Source organism: Poecile atricapillus, chromosome 1, assembly GCF_030490865.1.
Source record: "Poecile atricapillus isolate bPoeAtr1 chromosome 1, bPoeAtr1.hap1, whole genome shotgun sequence".
NCBI classification, from domain to species: domain Eukaryota; kingdom Metazoa; phylum Chordata; class Aves; order Passeriformes; family Paridae; genus Poecile; species Poecile atricapillus.
The window spans coordinates 132,314,279-132,338,259 of NC_081249.1; the positions used below are offsets into that span (position 1 = coordinate 132,314,279).

A 23,981-nucleotide genomic window follows, 5' to 3' on the forward strand; every position below is an offset into this window, starting at 1 on the left:
CTGCTAGCAGATGTTATCTGTACATGCAAGTCAATTTCTCACTGTTCAGCACCATCCTGACTTGATATTTTATTGAGTGTCAACAGACTGATCTTAAAAAGAAAGCAACACCATTCTAGAATAACTAAGAACATAGTGCTCCATAATTCCAAGTACGCATATTTATTTTCATGGCCTGTCAGTCTGTTCGAACCTCAAGAACACAAGACAGTGATATTGAAGGTTTTTTTTTCTTTGCACTATATTTTTAATTGTTTACAACTATGTGAGCCACCTTTTTAAGGGACGCGTCTGACAGATTTTTTGTTATGTACATTTTGGAAAAACAAAAACTGTCCTTCTTTCTCCCACCCCCACACCCTGGAGACAACTTACTATTTATGACACAGAAGAATATCTTTTGTGCTAAAACTTGTCTCTACTAAATTTGAGGAAATTTAACATAATTAGAATTTTTATGGCTTTCTCTTTATTTCATCACTCATTGCTCTCATAAAATAGATGAATGAAGAATTAGTAAATTCAAAGCTGTATTATCCTGTGATTGTAGTGAAGTTTTGTAACTAATATCATGCCAGATTTTCCTTCTAAAATTTTCTAAATTATCATTGTATTTCTGTGATATGTATCAAGTGACACATAACAAGCTTAAACATATTATTGGAAGGCTTTATTTAAAAAAAAGGAAAACTCATCATTTTCTAATTTTCGAAAACTAAACAATGAATGTTGTCATCTTATAAATGTGCCTATGGACAAACCTCTATTAATGAGGAATTAAGATGGGAAGAATACAGATGAGTTTCAAATATTTTTAGAAAACTTATCTTTAGTAATGTGATTACATTGACCATGTTATGTCTTAAAATTAGTCTCCTTAGATTAAATCAAAGTCTTGCGCTTTTGGTGTGTGTTTAGTATCATTCTTCAGAAGACCTGCTGATCCTCAGTTTAAACTCAGAATTTACTGTTATTATTAGCATGAAAATAAACTCTGTTCTGTCCAAACCTCACTCTTCTGGATGGTTCTGCTGCTGTTATCAGGCTAAGTATTTTTAATCTTTTACTTCTAGTTTAGGCAGAACTTTAGAGAGGTCTGTCAAGATTTAATATTTTCCAGGCAGATAAGGGTTAACCCCCATGGAAATACATACCATCATGGCTATGCACTTCACTATTTCCTCAGGAAAATAAAATTCTCTTACAAAGACTGCATCAGTGTTCCTCTTTTTGGGTGTTTCAGGAACCAGTATTAATCCACACCAGATTTTATGCTGGTTTCTATTTCTGATGGCAATAGACACAACATGCTGAAGGTGCAGGAGCTCATCTCCAAAGAAAAACATCTGTTGCAGTTCCCTTGCAACACAATCCAGTTCCTTTCCATCCTCGTCTGCTTTGCAGACTTGCAGCTTTCCTTGATATATTTTAAAAGTTCCTTATTTCGTCTTGCAATACTTACAAACCCTCTTGGTCTCCTACTTTGTCGCTTACACCAGCTGCAAATAATTTTTTTTTTTTTTCGCTGTACTTGTATTAATTGACAGTAAAACTGCACCAGGATAATTCAAATTCTTGAGCACCTTTTCATATGACCTTCTGCTTTCCGACTTGTTTTTAAGAAGAGAAATATTAAGCTCTGTGACTTAGTTCAAAGGAAGACTTCCATTATGCTCAGAGTTACTTTCTGAAATTCTGGAGCTGATTGCAGGATGGTTTCCAATCCAGGGTGAAGCTGCAAAAGAAAGTGACTATCTCAGTTAAAGCATCCAAATCATTTGTTGACACAGAAAGATGGAAGGGTGTAGTGAGAAGAATGGAAACCTAAGCATTCTATGAAATTACTTAATATTTTGGTATAATAAACCAGGGGAAAGAGGAAGAAGAGATTAAAAGAAGCTCCCAAAACAAAAAGTCAGCCAGAATATATTAATTCTGCCTGTCTAGATAGTGAGTGAACTGTAATGAAGGCATTAGGTGCTACAGTAATGTTACTGTTTTCTCTCAAAATTTATCTTGTTTTCTGGTTAGACAAGCCAAATTCTCCCTGCTGCTTATTTTGTTCATTTTTTGCTTCCCCTAAGCTCTATTACAATTACTCAATTACTTTTGTAGGACAATCTGTGAAACGTTCAGAGCAAATTTAATGTTGTGGCAAAAGTACTTGTGGCTGCACATTGATGGTAGGCTGCTGCAGGAGAGAGGGGAAGGAGCTTATGCAAGACACAAACTGTTGAAAGCTGCTCTGCTGGAATCTGGGAGAGCAATTTTTTTATTGTTTTGGTGCAGATTTGTGATCTTTGCAGAAGCAAAGGAGTGTTTGATGAGTCACAGGTGACATTACTTCTAATGGTGCCTTTACCAAGACTACATATTTCTGTGTGTGAATGCAAAAAGCTATAGATAATAATGAAAGGGAATGTTCAGCAGGGTGAGGTGGGATAGTTGTCCCTGCATCTTTGCAGTTCATTGTAGGCTGGACAGTAAGCATAAGCATCAAGAAAAATGTCTGATACTTCAAAGAGGAGCTGTGCAAGGCCTCTCTGTAAGGTGTTTGTAGTGAATTCTTAGATCACTGAAATCTATCCATTTGCTTGGCTTTACAAGAGAGAAAGCTGTTATCACTTTTTTTTTTTTCTTTTTTTAATCCAGTGGAATAATGTGAGGTAAAAAAGTGCATTTAGTGTTACCTTGTCAGTGTGATCTCTTTGTGTCTGAATGTGCCCTGTTCAGTTCTGAGCAGCTTTAAACCAGTGGGAATTTCAGTCTCACAGCTGATTGTCTTCGAGTGACACAATGCTTGAAATAAGTATGGATTACAAAGAACACTTCACCTACCGTGGAGGAAGATTAGTTTATCAGTCTAATGGGGGAGGAGGGTTTATGGTGTTCTGCACATTCCCATTCATAAGCCTTACTGAGCTGTAAATTTCTGTGTGATACATAACACACTGAAGAAGAGTCTAAGTCAAATACAAATTACATATTTTTACTGTGTAATTTGTCAAATACAAGTTACTAGCTCATTAATACAAGCAAATAAAATGTCTTGTGATAAATTCAATGATTAAATGTTTCCTTTTGGATAGCAGGGAAACAAAATATTTCTGTTGCCCTGTTTGTCATGGATGCGCCTCACACTTATCACATCTTGTCCATGGTGCTGTATCTTGCCCAAATGATGGTGTTAAACATCAGGAAAAATGAGTCTGTTTGGAACACAGGAAAACCCGAACAAAATTTGTATTACTACAGAGAGGTATTGGGATTCCAAACCAGCTTACCTTGAAAAAAAATAATAAATATTATCTGCCAAAAGGTATTATTTGAAGAGACTGTTTATGTCTCGATGCAAGTACGTTTCAAACATTAGAAACACGGATGATCCTAGACTGCACGGTGCCTGTAAGGAATCCTTTTACTAGGAACTGGCGTGTTAGCTGCTCTAGATTCTTACACTGCATGGAATGGGGCAGGATGAAAACAACTTGGAGCTGCAGCAGTTGGAGTGAAAGACACTGCTGCAGCTTGTCTAGAGTTCAAGTTTCGCAGCTTTTGTTTGAGATGGATTTGTCATCACAGCTGTTCTGTTATTGGACGCTCAGGTCCCATTTTTGGTGTCACTTTGCTTATCCAATAGCATTACAATATTTGTAAAAAAAAAGAATTGGTTTTTAGAAGAAATGCAACTTTTCTGGGGTCAGTGAAATGATAGCTTATTTAATTAAGTGACTTCTTTAATTAAGTGCTTCTGGTATATTTCCTGGCATTTATTTGTAGGATCTGCTTGAGATCTCTTTCTATTTCTATCTCTTTATCTAATTTCAGATTTTATGAATATTATCAAGAAGCCACAAACATTTTTCTTTAAAACTAGGACTAGTTGCTCTGTTTAGTCTTGCTGGGCAAGAATTCCTCTGTTCTTTCTCTATGAAAATTAATCTTTTTCACTTTTTTTTTTTTTAATGGCTTCCCATTTTTATCTGATTGTCTAAGAGTTGCGTATAAACACCACTAGTCTTGGACTGTAAGTAGCTATGCATATGGTTAGTTGTGTTATAATGAAAATCTTCCTTTGAAGACTGTGAGGATACCACTAAACTTGAGTATATTTGTATACATGTAATTGCTTGCATGAAAGTGCCTGCCATGCAGAAGTAAATATTAATTAATTGATACAATAATTCCATGCAGCTAGGATAGCTCTTTTGGTGCTGATTAAATTATACATGGAGAAGGAGGCATAACTACATATATAGAAAATCTGTAACAAAATAAAACTCATTAAATCAGGGAAAGAAAGAAGAGGGCAAGAAGAAATTCTCATTTAATAATAATTTGGCTAAATATGCCACTAATTTTGGACAGTAAGAGTACATACCGCTAGAGCAAAGGGCTGTGATGGCTCCCACATCTCATGGATTATCTCTTGGCTTCAGTTAAATGCAATTTAATTGGCTGAGTTACAAGAAATCTGGTGAAATTTAGAGGACTTCTAGAAATTCTTAGTTTCCCAGACCTTTACATTTGTATATTAACATGTCAGTCTTCAGAGGGTTAGTGATTGAAGGGTGAGTGCTCAAAGTGTTGTATTCAGGTACCTGTGAAAGGAAGATACCAAATTGCTCATACACAATCATTAATAAAATTGTGTCTTTCCAGTTTCAGAAGACTTTAAATATTATTTGGGTCTTAATAATAAAACTGGCAGTAACTTTACAGATTAGGAAAATACTTTTGTATCTGGGTACCACCTATACTGCTGCTTAATGCATATTTTTGGTTCTTTTTTTGATAGTCTTGTGAAGCATGGGGACATGTGCTTGGATGTAGATGAATGTCCATGCTCATGGAAAGGAAAGGAATATTTCCCAGGTGACAAAGTAACTTCTTCCTGTCATACATGGTAAGTGGAGATCTATTTAAGTGATGCATTTATTAGTGTATTTGTAGGTTGATCGTTTTTCCTTTTTATGTGTTTTAAGCGTAAATTTCACAGCAGATTATCTAAATCATCTACTTTGACTTTCATATTTACATTTCTTCAGAGAGATATTAAAACTGGTTCAGGTTCTGTTGCTTCAAAATGCTTTACATGACAAAAATACTGATTTGGGTTCTTTTCTGTTTTTAAGAATCTTGATTTAGAAAATGATATTTTTTTTTATTTTCAAGGTCATGGCTAGTATTCCTAAAGTACAGGTAAAACCCCTTAAATATTACACCTGAGTGACATTTTTTAAAAGATTTTACTTATTCGTTTTCACATTTAGCACTGAATCTGAGCAGTCTAGAGACCAGAACATAACCCTGTGTCCTTAAATATGCATCCAGTACGATGTTAAATTAAGGGGAGTAGTGAACAACATCATGTGCCGGGCAAGGAAGCAGACAAGTTGGTCACTGATTTTGTGTATGTGGATAACTGATGAGTCGTTCAAGCATTCAGAGGGAGAACTCCAATAGGCAGGGGCTGATAGGATCATTTAAACACACACAGACACCTACTCCTTTTACTATCCAGTGTTGTAACTGCAGCATGTACCCTGCCAGCTTTCCTAGCAGAAAGGTTTCCTTTCTCAGTAGGATGTGTTTCACAGGAGTGTGAAAATACACCCCACCCCCCTGATCCTGAAACAAGCTCGTTTCTTGAAAATCTCTGCCTGTTTTCCTCTCTGACCATGGCTGAATGTTGCAGGCTGGCACTAAGCAGTGCTATTTGTCTTACCAGAGCCTCAGAAAAATCAGCTGTACTGCCAAGCACCATGAGGCTGTGGTAGAGGTGTAGCTTCCAGATTCCCAGCAGAGCAGTTCCCCTTTTCTGTGCCTTCGTTGTAGCTTACCAGGAGCATTTAACTGGTGTCCCCTGGTGAGCTGCTGCTCCTGGCCTGCTCAGCATGGCCCAGCCCAGGGAAGGCTCATCCCGTCAGCACCAGGCTCTGCCCTGTCTGGATGTCGTGCCCCCTCCAGCCTTGTGCTGACTGCCTTCCTCTGCCTCTCGTCAGGTCCTCAGTAGCTGCTCTAGAAGAGATTTGTAGCCCTTTGGTCGACTGGTGAAGCGACTTACAAGCCATCTCCACTGGGCAGGCAGGTAAAGCGACCCGGGTAATTCACCCCCTTGTTTCCAAAGGCCTCTCCATTTGGACCTGGTGTGGGATTGCTTGCATCAGAGAGAATTAATTTATCCAATCTAATCTGTAGAAGACTTCACCAAAGGCAGCAACAGTGCAGGCAGAAAGACACTGGATATTTAGCCTTCGCTTTTTTTTTCTCTCTCTCTTTTTTTTTTTACTTTTTTTTTTCTTCTTTCCCTGCCGCCAGGCTTGTTAATTCATGCACAAATCCTTAATGCTGTCATGGCTTTTGTAGTCTTCCATGTCCAGAAGCAAAGACAGATTAAGTGATAATGGCTTTTTGACAATCAGATGTTCACAAATAGAGGGGAGTCTGCAGCAAGCCCTGCTTGATACCAAACATAAAATCTGTGAGTCTGCTGAATGCGTGTGCAGGGGTGTATCTGATATGCTCAGGGAAAAGTGCAATCATGAGAGTTACTGTTCCAACAAACACACTTAGGCACTGATAGAGGCTATCATACAGTGGGGTTGCTGCATTGAATTAGTATTGATACTAAATACCATCTTTCTTATATTCAGTGTAGTGTTGGCAACATAAATATTGATCTAGCTATTGAACAGTAACATGACAAATACAATAATTTCAGAAATTGGCAAAACTACCTGTGAACTGACAGCAACTTTCAACCCAGGCTCTGGGGTCTGACTGACATGTGATTTTAGGTTTCCCAAGTTTTGTTTTCAGTGCAAGTACCTGAAATATTTAGCATGTAGTGGCAACATTAAACACAAAATGTTCTATTGCTGGGGCTATCAGAGCACCATTTTGATGGGGTGCTGGGACAGGTAAGGTGGGTTTGTACAACTAGGTGTGCTGTTCTGCTGTCATCATGAGATCCTTTCAGCTGAGACCATTGAGCAACTCCTGGTCTCTCTCTGTGGGCTGCTGAATTGGCCCTCCTGTATTCTTTAATAAATAATTCTTAGAAATATGCTTTATAGAAACCAGTTTGAAGTTTAGAAAATTCTGACAGCTCAGCTTTTCCAGCTAGGGCTTTCTAGATTCTCATAACTAAATGTTAGTTCACTTAGCATGAAGCAAGCCTGGTGTAAAGGACTTTGGAGACCTTGTGTACCTCTTAATCCCTTCCTTCTGACTATAAACGTGTTCCTGAAATAAATAAAAGGATCTCCCTAGGGTTTACATGTTAAGGGCTTGTGCAGAAACATTTCTTAAGAGATCAGCATACAGAGACTGGATTAGACACAGGATTTGAATAGGCCAAGAGCAAAACTAAAACCTGATGTCTCAGAAGAACATGAGATGCAGAACTTAGTCTTCCAGTCCGAACATAATTTCTGTTTGCCCCTCTCTCCCCTCTGCTTGATGAGGTTCCTTCCTTTGGTAGTGTTCTGAGGTGACTGCAGTTAGCAAGTCCTACTGCCATTTCCTTGTGCTTTTGGTAGAGCAAACACTTCTCATATATTGTATTTTTAACTTACTTTAGCCATATCTTAGTGTATTGATACATGTGGTGATGCAAAACGCAAGCAGTGGACCAAATCAGTGATGGGATAAGCAGTGTCTTGGAAAATCTGGACAGTGGCTCCATGTAGGCGCAAGTTGATAGCTAAGTGAACTGGAGGAAATCTGATTCTACCAGTAGCTGGAGTTTCCTAGATTTCCTGCCCTCTCAAAAACAGTGGGGTACTGGCACTGTGATAGAAATATGAAGGAAAAGTAACACTGACAAAAATTTATGCTGAGAAAAAACTTCATACTGCCTGCTGCTTCACTCTGAGATGTCAAATGTCAGAGATTTATCCAGTATTTCCATAAGTCTGATTAAGGCTTTAATTGTGAAATATTCAGCATTCATTTGACCCAGGAAATTGAAAAGAATTTTTTTTTAAAATGTAAACTTTGGTATGTACCAGAATTATATCACATGCTGTATTTAATGTAACCACATTTACAAAGATACCTGTACTAAAGCTATGCCAGGGCACCAGCTTTGCTGTCGTTATCAAGGAAAATTTAAATGTCTGGATCATTTGGGAACATAAAAATGATCTTTTAATGATTGATTGTGGATGCAGGAAATGAAATTATATCCATTATTTATAAAACTTATGTCATTTTTGAAAATGTTGTTTAGATTGCAAGAGGGTGATTCAGAAAGAGGCATAATATCCAATGTTGCAAAGCCTCTTACTAGAATCCACTAATTCTCTTATGCTGCAAAAGGAAGTCAGCGAGGTCTGAACAGTCATTCAATAGATGTGTGGTGGAAACTCTTTGATGCTTAAGGTGGCCATAGAGATAACTTGAACTGTTCTGGGAGCTCCTAAACTGTAAGACTGGGGTCTGGGGGTGATGACATCTAGACATCTACAAAAAGAGTAAGTCCCAACAGCATGGTTCTTTTAAGGAACCCAAGCACCAAAATAATACTACTGAAATGTTTCCTTGGTAATTCTGTGAAATTCTCATTCAAGAAGAGAATGGATGAAGACTCTAGTAACAGGACATGCTACTTTTTGACTAAGATTCGGCTTGTACAGGGAAAAATGTTCGGTGAGAAGCTGAAAAAGAAGGCTTTCTCCTTGTGGCATGTTATTGGTGTGCACTAGAGAATTAATTGTATTACTTTGCACCGTGTTTTTTGTTTTGTTGGTTCTCTTGGTTGTATTTTTTGGGGTTTTTGAGACTTGTTGTGGTGTCTGTATATTCTGGAGCCTTTAAATTCTCATGGAAGAAGAAAATTAGATGGTATGATGTACAATTTTTTTTCCCAGAGAATATGTACTTTTTTTCCCAGAGAATTAGTTCTGCTTCTAGACAAGATTTCAAAATGCTTCTGTACTCCTCACACTTGTACAACTTCTGGTTTTTTGCTTCTCAGTGCAATAGCTGTAATCATTTGTCTGGGCTTGCAGCTGATATTCCCATTATTGGTTGTGCATTTTTCAGCATTTGCCAGCACGGATCATTTCAGTGCACCTTCCAGCCTTGCCCATCGATGTGCACGGCATATGGGGACCGGCACTACAGGACCTTCGATGGACTCACCTTTGACTTTGTTGGAACTTGTAAAGTTTACCTAGTTAAGGTGAGACTTGTTTTGTAAAACCTCTCTAAAACCGGATTTAAAACTACCTGTTAAAATCTACTGTTGTACTTAACTTCCTGTCTGTGCATTTTATTGAGTCCTACATCCTATTTTTTCATTTTTGCTACTGTTTAGACTTTGAGTCGTATATAACATAAACATACACTGAGGTTTCTGCTAACTGAGCTGTGTAACTATGCATATGTATATTAGTATATTTTTAAATGGACTTTTTTTTTTTCCCCCTCAGGGTACTTCTTCAACCAGTCTTTCTGTCATTGTAGAGAATATTGATTGCTTTAATACTGGAATCATTTGCAGAAAAAACATTTTCATTAATGTTGGAAAATCATTTTTAGTATTTGATGATGAAACTGGGAATCCAGTAAGTTTCAGTTCTTGCTGATGATCAAAAAGCAGCATATGTACTTTCTCTGAGTGTTTCTTCCTTTCATAACCAAAAACTTATTGTGCCACTTCAGTAGGAGAAGTGTAAATACCTTTACAGTGAATGCTGATCACATCTGGATTGTTCAATGAAAACCTTAAACAAAATCTTGTCTGTATTTGACAAAAATGTTAAATGAGATAATTGTAACTCTTTTGTTTAGACTTAATTCCTGTTTAATATCTTAGGAGAAATGCAGGTGTTTTGAAGTCAGTGGGAGTTTTGCTATTAATTCCACTAGAACTAAGAGCATAGTCAGGTCTGGAATATATAGGAGGAATATTTTTGTACAGTTAAAAAATCCCAACAAATTACAGGTCCTGGTATATCTTCCAGAGCCTGAATTTCATTTTTGTTCTGGCCAAACTGCTGCAAACTCTATTCTGTAAATGTTCAGTATTTTAGTATATAAGTAATTATGGTATAAATAGTACTATTTACAGTTTATAGACTGACTATAGAGAGGAAGTTTGAGATACTGTGTAGCTAAACTGGGCATCTTAGTCCATGCTACAAATCAGGTGCAGTCTGATTGTTAGTAGATTGAGAGGAAAATGCTTTAGGTAAATAAGACTGTAATCTAGGGACATATGTGGACAATTCCTTATTTCCAGAGGCTGCTTCATGCATCTTTTTTACCTATCCATATTCAAAAAGCATGTGACTGATATAGAATTACTTAGATAACTAAGTGAAAATTATAATTAGGAGCTTTAGGACTATTCATCTACCTCCCAGATGAATCATTAACACCCTAATCTTCAGTCCATTACCCATCCTGTAAATTTGATATAAAATCAACTTTTAAAGTTATAAAATCACAAAAATACAATACAGTTCACAATCAAAATCCATGCCCCTATTGCTTAAGCATTTATCCCTCTGTGGCCTTCTGTTTGTTTTTGGATGTGTCTGAGAACCATGTTGTTAATTTTATTTAGGTGTTTAATTTCCTGTCAAGTGAACATTTTATAAAGATATTATTTCCATTATAATCTCCCTTGTTTTATTTTGAACAGAGCTTATCTAGTTACATAGATGGCCTACAAAAAATGCAGTTATGGAAAGCTGGATTTTTCACTGTTGTTCATTTTCCTGATGAACATATCACCATTCTTTGGGATCAAAGAACAACAGTTCATGTGCAGATGGGTCATCAGTGGCAGGTAGGCAGAAATCAACACTCTTACTGCCATTTCTTTGAGGTATTTATGTAAATCTTGCTAAATAAAATGTAATTTTTCAGAGAATAGACTGTCAGAAATAACTGAAAGAAGCATTCAGCTACCTTGTCAATGAAAACATTCATTCTCATTTACCTTTTTTTTTAGTTACTCTTTTCTGTATAACTTCAGTAACACCAGAGACAAATATCTTGGTGGCAAAGCTCTCCTTTAGTACTCATTCCTTACATGACTGAAGCAGATGTTATTTTGCTGAGGCTTAAAAAGACCCACATAACTGGCTAACAGCTCCCTTCTCTGAACAAAAAGATCATCTCCTTCTTTAAAGGCTTGGGGGATGCATAACTGAAAGGGTATAATAGTGACATTGCCAAAATAGAATATCCTCCATAGCTTTGTTTGAATTCTTTTGACTGAAATTTAGCTGAGAAAGGATCAGAATGTGACAGATTTATAATTAAGCAGCTGAAGATGCAAGCTTTGAAAATGATCATGACTGGTAATATTTAATCTTGTGAAAATACATTTTTATATATGTTTGTGTATATATTTTTTTTTCTCAGGGAGAATTGACTGGATTATGTGGAAATTTTGATTTGAAGACAGTAAATGAACTGAGGACACCAGATAATTTTGAATTAACAAACTCACAAGAGTTTGGAAACAGTTGGACAGCTGTAGAGGTACATGGCAAAAAGAGTATGTGCTTGCTAGTATATTTTGCTAGTAGATTTTTTGCAGTTCTATCATAAAATTCATCTCAAATGAAACCAGAAGTTCATTCCTGGAGGAACCAGTCAGGCAGCAATACAAAAAACAATTAGCACTGAATCTGAGCAGTGGTTGTTAAGGATGTCATAATCGGTTAAAGAAAATAATCACCTTTTTTTCTTTTTTTCTGCAGAGTGTTATTTTGAATGTTTTTGATTACATTTGAACAGTAAAGTAGTGGGTTTTTTGTATAATGTAAGAATTTTGAAGTCACTTTAGAGTGTGTTGACAGTTGAACTGATTTTTCACAGCTGGGAAACATTTAACTGTGCAGCCATAGCAATGGAAAGAAAAAACGTCCTGTGTGCTGTAAAGTTAGGAATATAACTTTTTCTAAGATAATGTTGCTGGTGGTGTAGTGGTGTTCACAGAAATGTACCTTCCCAGTAGTTAGGGTAAAAAGATCTGATTTCTGACACTCCTAATGCACATTGTCTGAGTGATCTTTCTGTGAGACTGTTCTGGTGTAAGTACTGCAGGTTGGGCCTCTCTGGCACCTCTTCTTAGACCTGTAAGTATGGGTATGTTTTTCTGCTCCTTTCAGACCAGTGAAACGTTTCTTCAAATTGTATAATTTCCCTTTTCTTCTTCATTAGCATTAGCTTTTAATTCTATATCTTAGTCCTCTTTTGGTTTCATAAATGATTCATTTATTTCACCTTTTCCCTAAAAAAACTAACAAGCAGAAAAAGAAAAAAAAGCTTTGCAAGCTCAAAGCACAAGGTGGTCATAAAAAAAATTTCTCACCTTCATTTTGCTTCCCGGTTTAGTGTGTTGACAGCTCTGACATTCGAAATCCATGCAGCTTGAACCCCCTTAGGGAGCCATTTGCCAAGAAGGAATGTGGGATACTGCTAAGTGAAGCATTTGAAGCTTGCCACCCAGTGGTGAGTTGTAGTCCTGTATATGAGCAAGTGAACACAGCAACAGAGAGAAATGATACTCTTCAACACGAAGCACTTTGTAATTAATGAAGACAAAAATACACCCAATTTCAGATATTTTCTTTTTAATCACAAGTGCTATTTGTGTAAGCATAACCAATTGCTTGCTTTTCATGAAATGTGTTACATGGCACTCACATTTCTCTGGCATATATAAATGTATTGAAGAGGCAGTGTCAGATGGGAAGAACACATTCTTAGAAAATTCAAATGTAAATCTGTTTAGAATGTGTAATATTTCAATAAGCAAAGTGGCATTGACAGTTTTCTTTGAAATTTTATCACTTGAGACAAGACTTGAAGATACTGTAAGGAAAAACAACAAATTCTTGTGTGAAATTGTCTGATAATATGAAGAGAATATGAACTCACATGTAAAGAAGAGCTTCCCATTTACTTTGATTTCTTACATTTTATGTGTATGACTTCCTTAAAATTTCTGAGTTTTACTGATTTGTGATCAGTTTAGTCTTTTATTTCATAAGTTTTTTCACATTTTATTAGGGCTTAAACATTACAAAACAATACAAAACACAAGTCCATGTCAGCATCTCAACATGCCTGTTCTTAATGGGCCATTTATTTGTGTTATGGTTTGTTCCAATGAACATTTTTTTTCTCATGTTCCAGAGAAATTGCAGTCAGAGTGTTGAGAGTGAAACCTTTAATACCTCCAAGTTTGATATATTGCCTTTTGAAAGAGCCACAGCTTTGTGTTTTTGGCAGGTTCTGGAGGAGCATTTTTGATCAGCGAATATTTTCATTTCCAGATTGACGTCACCTGGTTTTACTCCAACTGCTTGACAGATACTTGTGGCTGTAACCAGGGCGGTGACTGTGAGTGTTTCTGCACGAGTGTCTCAGCCTATGCCCATCAGTGCTGCCAGCACGGAGTTGCCGTGGACTGGAGGTCTCCCAGAGTGTGTCGTAAGTTTGTTTAGCCAGTATTGCCAAGGGCTGCCACTGCCCTGCATTCATGGGAGCCAGACCTCAAAAATCAGCCACACCAGGTTACCTGGGGCCATGAATCGAATCTAAGCCTCGCTGGTAGGAAGATGAGTCAGTGTCTCTCACTCCAATTTCATTGTGGTCTAGATGGATGATGTGCTTTCTCTGTTTGAAAGTGATATTTTTCTGCTTCCTCGTCCTATGATGTGAAAGGAGAAGTTGCGGGAAGTCTGTATTAGGGTAACAGCTCAATGATTTCCATCTTCAGGAGAACTTTACTTCTTAATAATATCTAGTAAACATACATGCCATTATTAGAGCCCCCAGAACAAGTGTGAAATAATAAAGACCTGAAGAAAAACAAGTAAGGTTTTAAGCAGGGTGGAGTCATTCCCTTACAATTCCTCTCCAGCAATCCTTAGAATGTACAAAAAAATCGGAGGCTTTTTTCTCTGACACCTACTGGAAATGCCTAACAGGAGACTGTCATTTGCCCAAAGATGTGTTAAAAGAAGGGGAGATGCAAAGGATGGAAGGAAACAAGCATTTTTCTAACTTTGCAGTTGCACGGAGAGAATATGCAGCTTGCTCAGGGTCACACAGTAAAATGGCCACTGAGTGAGGAGGTTACTCCTAATTTTGGATGGAAAGGCTGTGTTTTAGCGTGAAGCTCAGTCATAGCCACTAGAGGTCACAAAAAGATAGCCTAGTGTGTAAGCTTAGTATTTCCAGCTGGGAAGCAATGCTTTATTTGAATCTGTGTGGTTAAAATTAGTATTTATTTTATCTAAAGTACAGTAAATATTTGGCAGTAACGTTTTAATAAATGTTTGTGTATCATCTGATCTGATTTGGGAGGAGCATTTGGCTCACATCTTAATCGTAAAGGAGAATAAAAAAATCTGTTTTCTATAGAATTCCTGTAACTGCATTTTTTTTTTTTTTTAGCTTATGATTGTGAATATTTCAACAAAGGTAAGTTCTAAAGGAAGTTACAAAATATCAATAGACTGTTGGCGGTTTATTTTTTTATTATTATTTAAGTCTTAGAATATTTGAGTAAAAACAATTGTGTTAATAAAAATATTTGTGAATGTTATGTTGTTCAACTAGCCGAGATACTGTTTTGCTGCTTTACTTTGCTTTTTCAACTGCTTTTAATTCCATAATACTTTTTATTCCTGGACCTCTCCCAAGAACGTGTGTCTAACTAATTTTCTTTGCAGCGATGGAGGCTGATTAAACAATTAAATCATTAAGTAATTAATAGAACATCAGCTGAAAAGTACGAGTGGCACTACTTGCTTAAGGCACAGTGCAGTTCAAAGATGGACAGACCCCAGGGGGTTGTTAAATCACAGGCTCCTGTGCAGCCTCCAGAGGGAGGTAGCTGTTAAGCTATGACAACTTTTTGTGCCCAGATGAGGAGTAACATTCCTTTTAGGTCTGTCTGACCCAGCCTCAAGTTCCTCAGCAGCCAACATTGCTGCTGCAGTGGAGTGGCTGTCAGTGAGAGGTGCAAATCTTGGAGAAGGTGCTGTACCGTACCTTGAACCTGCACTGGGTGCTGTAGTGCTGTGCTAGCCCTGGAATCCATATTCAGACTCTTTCCAAACTACCCTGCCCGTGTCTGCACAGTCAGATGTGGCACACAAGCCAGCCTGGTGTGAGGAAGGGTCAGAGCTCCTGCTGTTTATGCTGTGACTTTTTATCAAGCTCATGTAGAAGCCTGTCTGTCCACATGGCGTGGAGTATTTTGGTCTTCTGATCGATATTGAAGCAGCTCACTCCTGGAAAGGTCTCAGAAAGGGATCAGGTTTAAATTAGGACAGATGTATGCACTGTGCCAGGCCCAAAAAATATGGCCAAGATATTTGCCTTTTCTCATACACTGTCTCCTGAAAAGATTCTGAGAGGGGTCAAATCACTGATGAATGGGAATTTTATCTAAATAATCATTTAAGAATCTAAATTAATTTAAATAAAGGATAGTTGAATATAAGAAGTGAATGAAGATTCTCAGTTTTCTTTTTGGTTTGTTTGAACCATATCCATGCTGAATATATTCTTGTCTACATAACTTAGAGTAGGATGACCCCAAATTACGTAGTTTTGGAGAGAGGAAGGTTAAGAAATTGTCTTTGACCAGAAAATAGTTTTCTCTGTGTAACTTTGTGATGAATCCAGAGTAAAATAGTTACAGTCCTACCAGAAGCAAAAGCCTTTTGTCTTTGGCCAAGGAAATCCTCAGCTGGTGGCTGTGGTCTCAGCTTTTGGATGGGCTTGAGGTGGGACACTTAAACATATAAGGATATTTCCAGAGCACTGGATGTTTTAAGTAGGAATTTAAAACATGTTTTTCCAACTCCCTGCACTGAAGGTAAGGAGGTATCTTTGTACATGTTCAGGTGGGCATGGACTTGTGTCCTAACTGGCTACCTTTTCATGCTGTTAGAATCTAAAGCTCTGCTTCTAATGTAGCATCCTTAGGATTTCAAAACTTAATAAATTTTAAGGTTTTGGAGAACCAGAGAATGAACGAAGGCAGGCTGCAAATTGCAGTCCAACTTTCAACCTGTTGGAACATATTTTAAAAGTCAGTGCTATTGCCTCCCCAGCTGATAGCTGCAGTTATCTCAGCTATCTGCTTGCCATGTCCTGGCTTGTGGGTAAAACAGTAATGAGGTGAACTGCTGAGGTGAAGCAGAAAATGTCTAATTTTAACAGAGAACTTAACAAAAATAGATTGAACATTTAAAAATAAACTCTAAACTATTTTTCTGCAGTAAAATTTGATCTAAATGAGAAGGTGTGGCATTTTAAGGTTTGTAAAAGAACTGCATGTTTTTGGCTTTTTTTTACTTATAGATAAAATATGACCATTCTTTGCTTATGATGCTGATTTCTTCTTGTCTTACTTTACACTGGCTATGTTTGTATCTTCACTGTTCAAGGAGTTTTTTGATGCTTGTTGACAACAAAATTTTATTCTCTGCAATATGCCTCATGCTTTGGACATTAATAAAATAGGTTTTAGAGAGTAGTGAGAAGAATATAATCAGTTCAACCATACAAATAAATAGTTTAGAAGGATCCTAAGTCAAATAACCGAGGGGTCAGCTAAATTCAATAAAGTGATTATGAAACCAAAGCATATGAGAGGGACTAAAAGGAGAAGCTAATCATGAAAATTGAAAATTGAAAGGAGGTATTCTCAATCATTTTCAGAACATGTGTTTTCTAAAAAAAGTTTTTTGTTTTCATTCACGTTTACTGCATGGCACCTAGATTTATTTTCAGAGTGGTGAGATGTGTTTTTCTTTGCATGCTCTGCCCTAATGTTTAGAGCTCGAGCATTTGTGACACTTGACATGAAAAATAATTGTTTTTTTCTCCACAGCTCTGGGAAAAGGTCCATACAAACTTGTCAGCTATTTGGATGGAAAATTCGTAATAGCAGCAAAATTGGTGGATGGTGTTGTTTTCCCCGTGAAAGAAGATGATATTGTCCCTGGGCACGTAGTGAGCTTTATGCTGACTTCAGGACTTTATAAACCCAAAGCACATGGTAAAGTCATAATAACATAGCATCTTACATGAGACAGAGCAAGCTCTGCCCCTGTCTTTAAGAATAGACCTGGATTAAAAAAAAAAAAATCTTTGCTATATCAGTCAGTTGAACGTGCACTTAAATGTCTGCCAAAATTTTCTTTGGTGGGTTTTAGATTGTAGCTATGTAAATGGTTGAAAAGCAGCTGCCTCCCCACACCGCAGCCTTCAGAAGCACCAAACTAGTACTGCAGCCCAGTACTCCATGTGTGTTGCTCTCTTTACCCTTCTGGTGGAAGTGGGAAAGAATGGGAGAGAAATGTTGCAAGAAAAATGCTCCCTCCTTCCCTCCCACTGCCACCATAACTCATTGTCTCCCCACACACACAGAGATGCCCTTTGGCACTAACTGAGCTCTGTAAGGGTGAGTGCTGAAAATTTGTCGCCTTTGGGTCCCAACTTAAGTTTTCCCTGAAGGAAACTTCCTTCTTCATCAGATAAAAAGTGTGTTGCACACCTTCAGACGTGCAGAAAGCCTATCAGAGTATATCCAGCATTTGTGACATTAATTAAATGCTGAAGTTGTCTGCATGTACAGCTTTAGTGCCCACTGAGCCCTTGGGTATCAATGGCTTTACTGACCAGAGTCCCCTGATGAGCTCTTAGGACAGCCTGAAGGTTGCTGTCTTAGTGAAATCAAAGGAGGGATATGGGTCACTTAAAAAAGTGATAAGCATTTGATTACTAATACTGCTGTCTCTAGAACTGACACAAGAGCTCATGTAACAGAATAGCTGGGGACAGAATTCTTTTATTAGTCATAGTTTTGAGGCACTTGTACATTGTGTTCAATTTATGTTTAGAAAGGGAAGGTCAGTCCTACTGTTCTCTTCCCCTGTAAAAATCTCTTGCTCAGAATTTAACCTGGCAAATAGAATTTTACCTTATGGTCCAGTTTGAGCAAACGGCATTTCATCGTTTGGTCATGAGGAATTTGTACAATCAATATGATGTATCATTGTAGGACATTCTTGACTCTATGGTACCTCAGCAAAATGCATATCTTAACAATTTCAGGCAATTCCAGGATAATGGAGAGTTTAGGGCATTAATGCACTGATTGGTTATATAGCAGGTGTTAAAAATCATGCTGACTGTCCTTTGTTACTTATCAAAGGGCTACTTGCTACAGACACTTCATAAAAAGGCATTCATTAGTACTGCTAGGTTTTTCAGATTATCTGAAGCTTTTATGCTCAGAAAACAAGGTGGTCTTCCAGAAGTGTTATAGCAGAATGTGATAACATATCCTTTTAATAGAGAGCATTTGTTTTCTATGCTTTTTTTTTTTTTTTTTTTAAGAAATGCTACCCAGTTCTGGAGAGTTAGTTGATTTTACAGTAGATTAATGTCTGTTTTCAAGAGAGTAGCAGAGTTTACAGCACAATAGAATGAAGTAATTCTGTGAGCAACAGATGCCTGTAATAGGCTCAAGATCTGATGCCCCGCAATTAGCTGTACAGAGGCTGCTTGATATCAGAAGTACTGCAGGGTAAGGTATCGTGAGGGAACATTTGCCAGAAAAAAAATTTTCCTGTAATGCTCTTAGAGGGAGAGCTAGAGAGCTGAATGCAAACTACAGGTTTTTAATTTATTTTTAATGAAAGGCTGAGCTTTTAAGCTATCAATTCCTGATAGCAAATGTTATTTTTAAAGCTAGTTAGATGGAGTTAAAGTTTTTATTAAATAAATGGCTTAGTAAAGACTGTAAATTAAGTTCTCTGTGACTGCAGGGCTATATTCCTTTATCCTTGTGTGGGCAAATGTCTCAATATCTTTGTATTCCTGTTGAAATCTATGGAGTATTTAGAAAACTAAATAACCATCACAATCTAGCACTCTGCAATTCATACATTTTCTTACAAGATTGAGGCTGTTTTCACTGGTAAGGCCAAAGTCAATTTCTATTCCTCATGCTGCTAGTATCAGTAATGGTACATCCGAATGAACTTGGTTTATTATGCACATATCAGCAAATAAATAAGTTCTGTGTGCTTTCCTCTGTTTTGTTTTTTTTTTCAGATTCCAGCTTGATTTCATTTGAGACAGCTGAGAGACCAAATTATTTTCTTCAACTAGTTTCCAATAATACCCTTGTTGTTTCTAAATGGAAAAAATCAGAAGATTTTCACAACAGATCTACATTTGTCATTCACAAAAATACGTGGCTTTCAGGGTACAGTTCCTTTGAGTCATTTGCAAAACCAGGATATTTCATCCACACTTCAGCCTCTTCAGTTGAGCTTTTGAAGTACCATCATTCAGAGGAGTTCAGACTGTCAACTCTTTTTAAACTTGTAGGTAGGTATTAGTACTTGAATACTAAGAACAGCAGTTTTCTACCTGTGCAAATCCAGGCTAAATGGTGCTGTTATTTTCAGAGGTGATGGGACTGTTTACCTCTCCTCTACCTTACTGGGAGCTGTGGGAACTCCACGACATCCAGGCTCAAAATATTTTTCCCTGAGCATTGTAGTGAAGATGAGATCGTATTTTCTTGTGAAAGGCCATTTAATAACACACAATTTTGTTTTATTTACTGAATGGGTTTGGAAATGCGTATCCTAGTGTATAGTTCTGGGCAATGCTTGCTGTGGAGGTGGTAAGAAAATTATTTAGGAGTAGAGCATTCATACTCATAAATAATGGATTCAGAAAGGGAAAAGAAAAGATCTCTAAAAGTTAAGGTGTGTGGACAACATTTTCTCTCCTTTGCCTGGTACCAAGGGGGAGATTTCTCTTCAGTGAATTCTCTGTAATCTTCTGTACTCCTCGGGAGTAATGCCATCCAATGCTAAGGACACGGCCTGTAGCTTACAGCTTTCAAACCTCATTTTCTCCTGAAAAACACCTTGACTTTTATCCACTACCCACTCAGAGATGCTGTGCCTGTTGGGATGTTAACTGCTAGTTTTGTCATCTAGTTGGGGGTATTCACCCCTTCCTGGGGATCCAGGTGTTCATTTCCCTGATGTTCCTTGAACAGATACAGCTTTTGAATAAAAAACAGATTGCTGTGAGGATGTTTCTGCCTACCTGTGAGATCCACATTCCCATAATAGTTCCATAATTCCACTGGGACATTAGGATAAGAAATGAAGAAGATATTCACTCTGAGGATCCCTTCATAGGAGCTGGCTGCAGATGTTGCTCCTCCAAGAGCTGATGACAAAAACACACATAAAAAAAAGTCAGTTAAGCTATTTCTGTTTTGTTGTTTTTGTGGGTTTTTTTTTTGTTTTTTTTAGATTAGTAAGGAAAAGAAATAATAAGAGTTACAGTTTTCGCATATTCTTAAGCCAGTGGAACCATAGACTGAAATGAAGATGGCCTTGGAGGTCAGGAAAACCATGCCAGAAGTAATATTGGCATATAAAATAAAGCTAAGCAGATTATTCATGTAACTGCTCTTTGCTTTAGCTTTTACTTGCCTTAATGCATTAGATACAGCAAACATACTCCTTTATGAAATTCAGTGACAGCAATTACTTGCTGAAACCAAGTGTAGTGTATGTAATTCCAAAATAACTGCAAGTGATTATGTTCTTAAACTTTATGTACTGTAGTTTTAAATGCATTAGTTACTTATATATTTATTTAGCAGATTTTAGTAAGTGTTCCTGGCAATACCATGTTTGAAAATCAGTTGTTCGTTCTCTGAAACTGAAATGTGTTTTACAAGGAAAAAGGAAAATAAAATATTGTATCAAATCAAGCATGGCCTGGCCATGTTTTACAGTGACCGTGTTGAATTGTGACACAGACAAACCTGAAGCAACCTCTGATTTCTGTGACAGAAGAGACTAACTGTATGCCTTGTGGATCTTGTTATCAAAACACCGAATTAAAGTGTTAATGGTGTCATTGTGAATCTGCCGATGTTTTGCAGTACATTACGCTGACAGCATAATGCAGCTGTTGACTGGCACACTCCAACTTCAGAAAAATGACAGATTTTGTCATTGCCAAATGCCTGTTGCCTCTTGACAAATGCTTGTAATCACAGAGCTGTTGAGGTTTTTGAACAGCAGAATTAGAGGGCTAATGTTATTATCAGGATGTTCGTGCAGCATTTCAAGCAAGGATCTTTTTTGGGACATACCAAAAATTTCTCTTCAGTCTTTTATCTTTGAGGAAGGAATGAAGAAGTTTAAAGCATGTTCCAATTCTCAGTGGTCGTCCATTAACACAGAATGGTATGTCTTTTCAAGTGCGAAGTCTTTACCCTCCAGTCATTATACCAGAAATCCTATTTATGCCAATGGAAAACTAAAACAATTTACCTCAGCAAGCGAGATCGGATCAAATGATCAAGAGGTATTTCATTAATCACCACATCCGAGGGCTTGGGTTTCAGAGTTTTATAAGCAGAGGAGCATAGGGCTCCAATCTTTCTCCAGTGTACTTTCACAAGGGCCAGCCTGCTGATGTAGGGTAATTACATGGTCTAAAAATACAGCAGCATTTGTTTAAGTTAATGGAAAAGTTACACCAGCTCCAGAGTGCGCAGGCAAAAGAGTATTGGGTTTCCTGCTGACTATTGTAAATGCTTTGCATATTAGATCAGAAACTCTTGAACCGGGAACAGCTATTCCTGCGGAATCAGAGGATAAATATCAGGAGCAGAATAATAGGCCCAGTAAATCCCCTTGGCCAGAAAGTTCCTCATGAGACTTCTTCATGCTCTGTGACGCACATTCAAAAGGAAGAATTTTATGCGACCTAATCACCACAGCAGTAGACACATACCTGTTTAAAAGTCAGCTGATGGGTCACTTTTTCCAGTTTCACTGCAATAAATATTGTCACATTGGGATACACCAAGGCCGTGAATTATTTGCCATGAGAAGTCACTTCAGCTTTAAAATTGGGTTATTTTCCTTATACTTTGCTTTTTCTGCTGTCCCGTTCCTAGAAACATTTGACGAAATTGAGTAGAAGACCGAATTTTGAGATGTAGTGTGTACTTACAAGAAAATATGTTTTTGTATTCTATTCAGGATTTTATTTTACTGGCAAATGAATTGGTATGTATTCAGTCAAAAGAAAGACTCTTACTAGATGGACAAGCATAAAGGTGTCTGGTAAGAGCAATCAATTCCCTTTTGAGGTTGCTGGGAAATCAGTGTTTGTAGGGAATTGATGGATATAGCTGCTGTTTTCTTACCCTTTTTAAAACTAATCTGCTCAAACTAGTTACCTGTTATCATTCATATAACTGTCACCCATTTAGGACCACTGTGAGTTATTTTAGGTATGTTATGAAATGTGACTTTCCCTCTAAATTCTACAACAAAGTATTTAATAATGCTAGTTATGTGCTGTAATAGCTGACTTGCTGTAAATAAAAGGTTTTAGAGAGAATTTTCAGCTAAAACTAAAACTAAAATATCAAGATGCACTAAGTATAGGCACACTGCATAGAGGTGTGCACAGAGCACTTTCAGTTCTCTTTAATCTTGGTATTTTAATTAACTGAATCACATTTAGAAACATGGTGCAAAACTGCAAATTAAATTCATTTTTATGAAAAAGTTTTTTACAAAACCATCTCTTTACCTTAAGTCAGTTTAGCACATGATACTACAGACTATTTTAACATCAATTTATTCTAATCCATTTCCATCAGTAGAATTAATTTTCTGGAGTGTCCTGATTCACTCATAATGAGTTGCTGTTGAGTTGAATTTGAGCTCCTGTGCTTTGCTGGCCTGAAAGATCATGACATGGGCCCTGGGGCTGGAAAATGCTGAGCAACTGCTGTTGTACCCTCAAATCCCATGTGTGCTACTGAACACATCTGCTTGGTAGCTCCTACAATCAGACTGAGGTTACTGTACAATAACATCTTTCCTTTTTATGCTCCAAACTCAAACGTTTGATCTACCATTTTTGGCTGAATAAATAGGAGGAGATTAAAGAGTTGTGTTAACATTGTAATAGTAAACTGAACCGTAAGTAGATGAGAGGTAGATAATTACACTTTGCTTCCAGTGATGTTTTGGCTGGGCACAAAGTTTAATTTTTCCAGTGATATTTGCTTACATTTCTCATGGCAGAAACTTAGAAGTCATGAGCAAGGTTTGTTACTAGTTTGTGTGTTAAGTGGGTAGATAGGATTTCATGTTTCTAAACTTGTAACTGAGGAGACAGGCGCAATCTAAGTTACCAAGCAGAGTTTTACCTCCATTATAAATAGAACTAATTCTAAAGCAGTATTTGTGCCTATTAGAATTTTATTTAAAAAAAACCACAAAACACTTACCATCAGGTAAGAATGAAAATCCAAATACTTTTTTAAATTATATTTTAGACCTTTATTTTAAATACAACCTTTTATTAACACTGGAACATTTCAAATTTTTTTTTTTTGAGCATAACTTGGAATGATTAATATTACAGAGATTCTAATAATAGTAAATGACATAAAAGTCAGCATAGAAAATTAAGGTCAGGTGAACTTGTGAACATTAGGAATTGTCAAAAAGAAGTGGACAAGTTACTAAGAAAGGTGGTTGTGGCTCAGCAGAACCTCGTGGTCTGTCGGTGATAAAATAGTAAAAATCTTCATTAAATGGTACCAACTACTGTTGTTATCCTAGTTTCATTTTTGAAAACCATGAAGAAGAAAATAAAACATTGCAGGGAAGAAAATGCTTCTTTGATGTTCAAGAAAGTGTAACACATTGGAGCTGGGAAATATCTCTTAATATATTGTCTTTGGCAATGTATTACCTGTGCTCCTACAAGGAGTTTCTGCTGTATTGTAGTGTGTTGATGAGCTCAGTCCCAGTTGGGTGAGAGAACTGTGGGCTCAGCTGGCACATCAGCTGGAGCCACTGTCACCCAGGACATAAGTCACCATTTTGGAAAGGATTTGCTGTGTC

The 23,981-nt window shown here is 37.2% G+C and overlaps 1 protein-coding gene across 1 annotated transcript in view; it reads left to right on the forward strand.

Annotated features, from left to right (window-relative positions):
* The window catches only part of OTOG (otogelin), a 92,413-nt gene that overhangs the window by 37,610 nt on the left and 30,822 nt on the right, over positions 1 to 23,981 (forward strand). Inside the window, exons 24-33 of the mRNA XM_058829527.1 lie at positions 4,799 to 4,906; positions 9,052 to 9,190; positions 9,441 to 9,575; positions 10,658 to 10,804; positions 11,386 to 11,505; positions 12,364 to 12,480; positions 13,308 to 13,464; positions 14,434 to 14,460; positions 16,886 to 17,053; positions 19,117 to 19,395. Of these exons, the coding sequence (XP_058685510.1) occupies positions 4,799 to 4,906; positions 9,052 to 9,190; positions 9,441 to 9,575; positions 10,658 to 10,804; positions 11,386 to 11,505; positions 12,364 to 12,480; positions 13,308 to 13,464; positions 14,434 to 14,460; positions 16,886 to 17,053; positions 19,117 to 19,395 (1,397 nt within the window). The remainder of the gene's footprint in view (positions 1 to 4,798; positions 4,907 to 9,051; positions 9,191 to 9,440; positions 9,576 to 10,657; positions 10,805 to 11,385; positions 11,506 to 12,363; positions 12,481 to 13,307; positions 13,465 to 14,433; positions 14,461 to 16,885; positions 17,054 to 19,116; positions 19,396 to 23,981) is intronic.